The 10,930-nt window shown below is 36.7% G+C and overlaps 2 protein-coding genes across 2 annotated transcripts; one reads left to right on the plus strand and one right to left on the minus strand.

Annotated features, from left to right (window-relative positions):
• The first annotated feature begins 339 nt into the window (after positions 1-339).
• On the plus strand, positions 340-1,198 carry LOC110745470 (uncharacterized). Its single transcript, XM_021945558.2, has one exon. It carries the CDS (start codon positions 452-454, stop codon positions 1,049-1,051), a length of 600 nt encoding a protein of 199 aa, XP_021801250.2. The 5' UTR covers positions 340-451; the 3' UTR covers positions 1,052-1,198.
• A 531-nt stretch (positions 1,199-1,729) lies between these two features.
• LOC110746925 (LMBR1-like membrane protein) lies at positions 1,730-10,930 on the minus strand. Its single transcript, XM_088254946.1, has 14 exons — positions 10,521-10,930; positions 9,796-9,872; positions 9,104-9,262; positions 8,302-8,515; positions 6,444-6,530; positions 6,202-6,341; positions 5,299-5,379; positions 5,070-5,134; positions 4,523-4,695; positions 4,042-4,172; positions 3,871-3,955; positions 3,102-3,315; positions 2,812-2,912; positions 1,730-2,640 (listed from the first exon to the last, which is right to left on the minus strand). Exons 1-14 carry the CDS (start codon positions 10,686-10,688, stop codon positions 2,137-2,139), a joined length of 2,199 nt encoding a protein of 732 aa, XP_088111072.1. The 5' UTR covers positions 10,689-10,930; the 3' UTR covers positions 1,730-2,136.

Here is a 10,930-nt window from a genome sequence, read left to right on the forward strand (position 1 = left end):
CTCATGAAGCATGAACCATTTTTTCAAACTTGAACTTACCAAACATGATAAACGAAATGATTTTTCATTCCCAAGATTCTTTTACCTCCAACCAAACACTTTCGAAGAAATAACTACTCCTAGCAAGTAAAAGGACAAGTAGTGTTGTTGTCATGAAAATAGTTCCCACATGTGGGCTGTGGTTTGATGACAGCACCTAGCTGTAATGGTAGAGGGGAGAGCCAAGTCGTAATTAATTATAACCCTTAAAATGAACCTTCGTAGGAAAAGTCTACGTGCGTGCGTGCGTCTTGTATTTGATGTAAACAAACCAATGAAGTAACCAGTAAGCAACCAAACCCTGTACTCTCTCTCTCTCTCTCTCTCTCTCTCTCTAAAGATATATATAAGCTCACAGAAGCTCAAATCAAGCGGCAAATTCATAAGAAATATATTCAGAGAAAAAGAAAAGATGGGTTGGTCTGAATCAGGGAGAGGATGCAAGAAGCACCAGCTGTTTGGAGGCGACGACATGATGATGAAGCAATATTCATCGCCAGGTGTTTGTTCGTCTTGTCTTAGTGAGAGGCTCTCTGAGCTATATGCCCCCTCCTCAACTTTCTTCAGTGAGAGACTTGCTCGTACTGTTTCTTCTCCCCGTAATCAATCTAATTCCTCGTCTTCTTCTGTTTCCTCCTCCGCCCGCTCCCCTCCTGTTAATAATTATTATTATTCTACAAGCTTCAGCGGCCGAGGCCCTCAGCGTCATCATCGGCGTCATGCTTCGGAAATTTTGGGTTCGGTTTCTTTCATGACAAGGAGTAGCACGAGTACTGGTGGTGGGTATGGCCGCGGCGGCCATGATGATTATGATGATGGGGTGATGAAGAAGAGCAGATCGGTCGCCACGGTAGTTTCGAAGACAAATCATCATCGTTTCGGAGATCAGAAGGCCAGTAGTGGTGGTGGGAAGCAGAAGAAGAAAAAAAGAGGGTTTTGGTCGAAGCTGCTTCGGAGAACGGGGAGCAAAACCAAGGAGGTTTTGAAGCACTCAAAGAGTAGTCTAGTATAAATATTTTTTTATTATTATGTATGTCTTTCTGTACCACAAGTAACAAGTTAGGATGTCAAGTTTGTAATTTGTGCAATCAATCGTGATAAGGTCTTGCTTGTTCATAGTAATCAAACAATTAGCGGTTTTTCTGCCAAATTTAATCCATATTGGATGCCAAATTCAAATGTTGCATAAAAGAAATTTTGCAGAATATTTGTGATGATATAATGTTTTACAAGTTAGACTGCAGTTGACATCCTTACCCTTTTTTTACCTCCTTGCATCAAAATTTCTTCAAAGTTTCACAACAATTGTGATTGGGAAATTTGACAATTTGACTTGAAAGGGCCTTTGTGTTTGACCACGTGCATGACATTTTTTTATATTATTATTCTTTGGTCTCATCCAATTAATTGATTTGAATTGATATGGAAGTTGCATGGCTTGAATTGTTTTCATATGATTTGCTTCTTTGACTAAAATTTCAAACAAACTGTTGAAGCTCCTCTGTTAGGTCATCTGTTTAACGTGGTCTTTATAATTTGTATGGCTAAAATAGATCCAGTTCTTTTTACCTGATCAAATAGGTCTGTTTTTATATATATTTATTATAAGAAAACTCTTCCCCTAAAATAATAATCTTCACTGTGTGAAGCATTCTTAACAGATATCATCACAACAAGCTCTATGGAAGAATGTCAAAGAAAGAATCGCATGTCAAATGAAAATGAGTTGAATCTGGAACTGGTAATTTTTTGGGAGTCGGCCACTAGGTTACATTGCAGAGGATAAACAAAATGGCGACATTCTCTTACAATTACACGTATAATTCAAATACAACATGAGTCCCCAACTGTCACTTTTTTTTTTACAAGTCACTGAAATTTTCCTATCTTTCCTGTCAAATTGTCTAGAGTCTTCCGACTAGACGTATGTAGTTTCGGTATCGCAAAATATCTTCCCAGGCTGGACTAATCTTTGCGGTCAAAATCATAGCAAGCAAATGGTATCAGCCCTCACCACAGGAGCTATACATTTTATGGGATTAATATTCCCAATTCTAGAATGGTAACAAGTTCATTACCTAAAACAGATTATAGACATTATCTGCTAGGACCAGACTTTCCCTCCCTGCCATCTTCATCCTCGTCAACATAGCTCACATGGTCTACAGATGGCCGTTTCAATCTCTGAAATATCTCGTCGAGGGACTCATTAGAAGAAGCACGAGGTAGGTCTATAGTATCTTGAACTTGGCGTATGGGAATAAATTTTTTGGCTGCTATGTTTGCCTTGAAATTTTGGAAACCATTTTTCATTGATTCCCACTTTGAGGACAAGCCAGTAGGTGACCCTCCTGCTGTGTTATCAGGGTTAGAGTTGTCTCCATCAAGCAAGGAGACCTTGGCAGCAGAAATATTCTTCTCCACCGGATTTGTGTTGAAAGATGCTTGTCTGCTCTGTTCTCTAATGGCAGCATACTTGTGGCTGATGGCTTCTTTACTTGAGCTATATCTGCGATCTTCTTTCGAAGATTTTGAGGGAGTTCCATTTGCCCCCTCAGCGCTTAGACTGCTTGTTGCTTTCATTTCAACAAGAGTCCTATCCTGAAAATTCCACCATTATTAGGAAATGATCTATTATCCAATATACCAGCAGAGCATGAAGAAAAAAGACAACAAAAAAAACCTAGAAAAGAAAATCACAGATTAGGATGGATACAGTATGCCAGATAATTTATTCAGTAAATCTAAGCAGTATGCTAAATGTTAGTGTACCATGTTGCTGCTGCCAGTCTCAACATCCGTGCTGTTGAAATTCCTAGCTAACGGGATAACATGTTCACCGACTTTGAGACCTTGTTCAATCCAAGATCGCTCTGACAAAACAAGGACAATTAAGTTCAAGCACATCTCTTTATTTATATGCCCTCACAAAACCTGTGGTTTTGAAATTTGTAATAAAAAAAGAGAATGTAAAGGATCTGTGATATTCACAGATGGCCCGTGCCAAGTGAATAGTAGTAGTCTAAGCCTTCTAACAAGAGAATATCACAAAATATGCTTACCCTTTTGTAAGATAATTAACCCAGACGGATCAAAACCATCCATATTGTCAGCCTCGGTTTGAAATCTAAATCGTTTCCAGCTCCCAAAAAAATTAATTATGCGGTCAAAAAAGTTGCATGCAACCAACAGGGTGTACACAACCATGATAAGTGGATAGATTCTGTTAAACTCACTCCCAAAGAAAGGGACAGCTTGATCAATGTTTCCCATTCGCTGCAATTCACATTTACAAAGGTAAAATAGTCAATCATTAACTAGAGGGAGGGAAGTTCAACAGTTAAACATACCAGCCAAAACTAAGAACAGAAAACAATAATATTGGATGATATGAAATGCCAAACCCAAAAACTACACTGGGAAAAAAAAACATTATAGCAATGTTTGAAAAGGAATTTACAGTTAATGAGAACTTTTTTTTTCGTCAATAATCTACAATTATGAGAAAACAAGATTGCATCAGCCAGGGAAAAGAAAGGGAAAAAAAAAGATTTTACTAAAGAAAGTTAGAAAAATCATCACTTGTAAAAGAACCAAATCCGAATGCTACCCGAGATTTATTTTCTTTTTGGTTACAGCTGCCCAAGAGTATTTAGATTTATACTAAAATCATGAAGAAAAAAATTGTTTGAAAAGCTTTTAAATTGGCTTCCACTACAAGAATCCCATGTAACTATAAATAGAAAGAACTATTAACACATTCCATTTTAGTTTTAGCTAGGGCAAGGTATAGATCAGTAAGAGGACAGATGAGATGGATGAGAGAAATACCTTTTCAAATATAGTTTTATGTTCACCAAGACGAATGAGATTGAGAAAGTTGTATGAAACTGGAGGAGCATAACGAGCGACCATCCTGGAAGATATGAAAGAAATGGAGCGTGAGTAATTTTGTAACAAAAGATGAGTTGGTTAATAGCTAGCGTTAAGATCAAAACTTACGAGCATATCATAAGCAAGTTGACTGAACTTGTTTGCCTGGGCGTTAATGAGTAAAACATCAACATACCAATTTTGAACAAGGAGTAATATGTGCAGATGCACATATACATCAAAGGAACAAAGGCAAATACCTGGGGTAAAGTTGAGTCAACAAATTTACATCAGCAACCAGTAGAGTAATTAGAAGAAAGTAAGAGCATGCCTTCAAATATGGAGACCCATTTACGTAAAAAGATCAATGCACATCTAATCATTTATATGTGCAACTATTCACAGTGATGTGGACTCATATGGATTCCAATGAACATGATGCAGATAGCTTTGTTCAATTTTTCCTTTTAAACAATACGTTGGCATCAGCAATAAAACCTGGGTGAGAAATATCAACCTTCACAAACTGATAGAGCTTTTCCTCGTACACCGATTGCACAATGCCCAAAAAACATAAAGACTACAACTTACTAAAATAACTATGACCCACCTGCACAAGAACTTCTTGCTTTGCAACAGAATTGATGAGAATTGAAAAGAGAGATAGGTCAACTCGAGGAAGCAGAGTTGCCTCTGCTAAAAGAATAGCAGCTGAAATGATCCCAAGTATGATAGCCAAAAGTTTTTCAACTTCTTTTCTTAGTATACAGCGCCAAAAGAATTCTGCAAAGGGCAAGAATTAATTTTGATGTCAGTTTAGGTCTCAACTTTTAATATTCAAAGAAAATCAAGCTACAATCTAAAATTAAAGTTTAATTACCAACACTATAACATTGAGTTTTGAGAAGCCATATATAAATTAACACATCATGCTCATACTTCCTCAGTACAATAATACATTGTGTGTCTATCTAAAGTGTGCTTTTATAGGCCAATAGAAGACAAAGTAAAGTGTTGTCTTCAGATTCGATTTAGGTGAAAGCATACAGGCCCCTCGATCCAACTAAACAAAACAACCTGACATTTATAGGACAGAAGTGCAAACTGCCAAGTACTCAAAATTTAAATACAAGTGAATTTATAGATCTGAATTTTACCAATTGTATCAAGGATAGATCCTAATCTGCCAGTTCGGGAAGGTCTGAAGGTTGAAACATATTTCCTGAAATGGTATAATGTAGTTAAAAGGTGAAGACAAACTTTTTTTTATGGGAGAGAGATAGAGAGGAGAGGGGGGAGGCGGCTAGATATGTATGTGTGTGCATACAAATAAACATGTAATGACTGGAATAAGAATGATGGAGAATGGCAGAACCAGAGGCTTACCATCCAGTAGAATTACGGCGTTCGTAATTTTTTATAGTATCTTCAAGTTCAAGGGCTTCCATAACATAGGTCATATACTCACTGCAAAACTAATGGTAAATTTTAGATACTGCAAACCAAACCATCATAATTACAAACCCAGAAAAATACTAAATGTGAAGGTGAAAATAGTATTTCAATGTGGATCCCATAATCATAATCAAAACTTAAATCCCATAGTATTATTAGAAAAATCATATACGTTTAGTTGACACAGTAAACAGTAATCAGTCTATATAAATTACCAGTAATAAGCAAGTATATAGACTGATTCCATGAACGTACATCCAACAGAAAACAGTACACAAACATTCATTTACTTCTCGATTTATAACACAAAACTTCAACATGTAAGCATTAACAACAGAGCAACACTAGAAAGGATAAATTAGAGAGAACAAAAATTTCTTCCCTTAGTTAGCAACCTCATTGATTAGGCATTGCCGCATAGACTGAATTAAAATGAATAAAATGATTCAAACAAATAGTTTTACCATTAATTTAGAACTAAATCAAGCCAAAAGTTAAGTTCTAATACAATATGTTCACACAAACTGACACACATAAGAAAGTTATGTTCTAATACTATATGCAAATAACATATATTTTTAAAGGTCAACCAGGAGGATAAACCATAGAGTATTATTCAAGCATCAACAAACACCCATCTAATGGGAATTTGCAACCTATGGTAGCATGTAGTTCCTGATCACTAAAGATAATCCAGAACCAAGATCACAGATATGGAAAATACAAAATGCCTACAGCGCAAAAATATTTAGGCACGAGTAAATGCAAAAGAATTTCAGTGAATAGAATGCATATGATGAACATATAGGCAATGCATTCAACTAAGAAGTTTACCTTTTGTACCGGTAATACTCTTCCCGGGCACCTCGAAGATGACGCCTAAGCGTTGCCATTGATTTTTCGTCAGTATCATAGTCCATATCGTTTTCACCTAATCGGCCCCCTTGGGGTTTGAAGGATGGATCCTCCTTGAACTGGTACAAGAGAAGATTCAATATATTACCAAGATTACCATTACAGAACTAGTTAAGATCAATTATTTTTTCTTTCAATTCTTTAAATCAGTAAACAAATACCATTTGAGCTAACAAATTGTCTATAATATCCATGTAGGGTCTCAAAGGATCACGCTTGGACATCTGAGTGGATGTTGCTTGGGCGACCTAATGAAGAAACCAACAAGTATAAATAAAAATAAATAATACATAAAACAAGTTAGATACAAGTACAACCATACTGTGAGAAAGTGCAAAAGCTAGTTCATGCTTGGTAGATGTAGAAGAAAAAAGACATTGAAGATCATTTGAGTTTATAAGAAACATGATACAAATAAATTATAATAACTTTTCTGAAGCAAAGTAACCAGTACACACAGCCACAAAGGAAACAAGGCAAACCATGCAGCTCGTTTCCAAGTAAAGCACAAAGACATTATCAATATTGCATGCATTCCCTGTGGTCATAGAGACATCATATGCCGGACATTTGAGCTCACATGTTGCAAAACTGTCACTGTAAGTAACAACATACCCACTTCCTCTTCTCCCCCAACCCCAATCTGAAAACGATCTTAAATAATCAGGTGGTGATTTTTCATGACTAAAGACTGACTGTGCCCATTAAAAACCAAGCCAAGCCAACCCACCAAAAATTGGGTCAGGTTGAGTTGGAAATCGGGTTTAGTAAAACTTAAACTTCAAAACAAATTCTAAATGGCCCAAAATATTACAAACTTAGTAGGCCTGAAAAAAATGCATGGCAAACACAAGCTCAAGCCAATTTTCTAGAACTGAGAGCCTTTGAGAGAGATTTGCACGACATTGATCGAGAAAATAAAAGGTCGAGTCTTCGTTTTTTAGGTGCTGTGATTTCTGCTTGTAAAATTTGGCATTCAAAAAATGAGAACAAGATATCCCAGGAGAAGAAAAGAATAGTTCGGCAAAGGGAAAGTTTGAGCGTAAGCAAAGTTACAGAGGACCAGTTCTGCCTTTCTTACCACCTTCCCAGCCCAAACGTCTCTCGTCTCAGTAGGTTCCTTAAGGCAGAAACGAAGTTACAGAGATAAAGACAACTTGCAGTCATTTTCTTATCAATCTTTTCAATAGATTAAACATGTCACATCACACAAGTCATATTGATTGGACTGATACATTGATATCTCTTTCTTTTCCTCGTTTCGAGAAAAAAAAAATCCTGGGCACCAATCTTTATAGCTTTGTGTGCTCTCTTATCTCAGTCTACTTCAAGATCACAGGTATAAAAGATGGATCACTGTGTTTGCCACACAAGTTTCATTCCAGGCAATTATTTTAATTCGTTGCATCTTATGTTATTTGGATGATTATGGGAGTGATTAATCAAGGTAGAATGAATGGAAAAATGAAATGCTACAGTCTGCTGCAAGGAAAAACAAGAGGGCAAGCACTTGGCCAAGTCAGCTTTGGAAAAAATTCAAAAAGATTATTTGAATTTGGTCATTCGCATTATGTACAATATTATTAGAAAATGAAAGTTTAGCACAATGGTTGAAGCATTTGTGTTAATGCAACACATGGTGATTGATTCAAATACTGACCAAATACGAACACCTCAAAATTTTACAACTTCATTCAAATTGGGTGGAGTTGGAATTTTCGGGTCAAGAAGTATTTAAAACAACACTGAACCTGTTTTATCAGGTTGAAATGGAATTGACTCGATTTCATCCAAAAATGGAAAGAAAACCAGGCAACTGGGTCAGGTCGGCCAATCAGATTTGGCAGGTTGGCCCAAAAAATGCCAACCATCATACTTAGATCCAAGTTACAACAAGATAAACAAACAATGAAACACCAATCAGAATTTCAGAATGGACATGCAGACACAGAAATTTTGTGCACCTTAGAAAACAAAACATGGATATCTTAAAATTGGAAATTGAAAGAGAATACTTACCACAATAGCATTTGAAAGATCTTGATGAGCGTCATCCAGTTTCACAGCCATTTTGGCAATTTTATGAGAAAGAACTTTTTGGCGGATAGTCCAGTCTGAATTTTTCCAAAGGCCCTTAGGGATTTCACTCAAACCAAATCCAAGAAGAAATGCACCTGTAACAAGTCCAAAAGTATTCGAGCAGCCCATGGCAAATCCTAGAACACCTCCACCCCTGTTATTTAAGCAAAAAAAAAAAATGAAGGAATAAAAATGAGGAATGAATAGAATAGCTCAATAGCCAGGGAAAAACATAAAGTAAAAAGAATGAGCCCCTGTTAGACTGGTAGTGATATATCATCTTCCTAGCCTTCTCTACTGTGCTCATACTTAAACAGTGATGTAAGCATCCAACCTAAAGCCAATTGGCAATTGGTGGGGAGGCCCAAAATCCTTTAAGCTCTCATGTTAGACTTCCATCTTTGTGAGATACTCTCAAGACCTTTTTCACATCTAAATGCACTACATATTGATTCCTTTTCAATTTCATCTATTGTAGCAAGAAATGATTATTTCACGGATATGTCTTGAATGTGTCAGTCCAAAGTGTGTTCTTACATTAGACTGCGACCACATCCAATTGCTTTTATTATGCAGCATCCACTGTTTACAATCAAATCTTTATCGCATAATAGGGAGGCAGTGCCACTCAAAATAAGAATTTAACAACTTATGTAATATCTCTGGACTCCTTGAAGGCAAACCTAAGAAGATACTAATATCCACATCAATATAAATCATCTTTGCAAGAGAAGGAACAAACCAATTCTTGTGCATCATGATGAGAAGAACCAGTCCAAAAAGGCCAATAGCTCCCAGAATTAGATAGAAAAGTAAGTTAACATGTACACTAGTCTTCAATCTCTCTGTCACAGTGAAGTCTCCAGCATCTTCAAAACCCTGAATAAGGGGCACCACAGTCCTGCTTAGAGATAACTTAGAAATATGAGGAGAAGATTTACAAGTTAGCTGTAAACCCATTTATATCTACACCACATTAATTTTATATCAAATCAACGGTAAATTGGAAAGGGCAGATAAACATATAATCATCATTTCACAGCTAAAAACTTAGAAATGGTGCAGAATTAATACTTCAAAACTCATTAAACAAACTCAACAAAACGGTATAATGTTCTCTAAGATTCCTATTTTATATATAAATATCTTCTCAAATAGAAAAACACCAGTCAGGATGGATAGAACAATTAAACACAGAAAAGTCATTCAATGGAACTTATTCGACCAAATTTTGTTGAGCAATTGCATGCATAATACATGACTCCAATGGCTAAAAATAAGGGCCTTGACGGTACTGTTAATTACCAAACTAAGATAGAGGATGATAACAGTCGGATGATATAATAACTGGAAATCTTGACATTCATGTGACGCAGCTATATACAAATATAGAAGGGGCAACTAAAAGAGTCCATGAAGTTCCATGTTGCTTACCAAGTTAGTAAAAATGTACTCCAGTATGACCAGCTCCAAAAGAATGAGATTCCTCCATTCTCAATATGATTTATCGTCTGCAAATGTAATAAAAGAAAAGAATCGGCAACAATCGTGAAACCAATAATTGTTGCATGGACAAATGATTATGAACATAACAACTGGAGCTAGTAAATAAACATAACAGATAGTCTTACAGCTGATAAACATGGAATTGGTACGTCAAACAAACAATTGTCATACTGCGTCCAATCAATGAAACTAGTTGTTCTTTTATGCCATATAAACAGAGCATTACATTATTTCAATGTTAAGAGATTTTTTTTTTTTTGGTAACTAATGTTAAGAGATTAGATGCATGCCATTAACATAAAATTTAAGTCCATTTTCGGCTTACTTTCTTGTTCGAACCCAACGATACAATTTTTAACTGAAATAAAATCAGCTACCCAAATCGCAAATAAAAGTGGTTTTGCATTATCACAAAATCCCAAAAAAAAACTTTGGTGGGCACAACTGAGCAGCAGTGAAAATGTCCCGGTAGAAGTAAACAACCAGTCGCAAAAGTTTCTAACAATGCACCCACGAAGGAGAAACTGAAACAGATTACATTGTTTAAAACCTTTTTTAATTCAAAACAAAACAAAACCCTAATCGAATCAAATTCACACAACCATAAACTGAATGAAATGGCAAAAATTGTTGAAATTGAAAATGAAAAGTACCGTCCAGATGTCAGCGGGCACAATGACGATGATGGAGAGAGAACAGAACCAGGTGTACCCAACGGTAAGCATAACATAGCGAGGGACCTCCGGGCCTGCGAAGTACTTGAGCGTAAAAAGGACCATGCCCAAGGTCAGGGGCAACGAGATCAGGTAGAAGACCCACATCTCTCGGTCTATCTAAAAAAGACGCAGTTTTGAAACGGGTCAAGCGGATCCGACGACCCAATCGCTGCAAATGGGAAGTTCGGTGAGCCACCGGGTTTGGCTTGCGCTCCGTGGCATGCGCTCAGAGAACGCTGTCGTTGTTGTTCTAGTCGGAGGTCGGAGAAAGACTTGACAGAGACGTGTAAACGTGTAATTATACGCGTTTTATTGGTTTTGGGCTTTTTCGGGCTTTTAGTAGGGGC

This window comes from Prunus avium, chromosome 6 (assembly GCF_965620075.1).
Source record: "Prunus avium chromosome 6, drPruAviu1.hap1.1, whole genome shotgun sequence".
In the NCBI taxonomy this organism is placed as follows: domain Eukaryota; kingdom Viridiplantae; phylum Streptophyta; class Magnoliopsida; order Rosales; family Rosaceae; genus Prunus; species Prunus avium.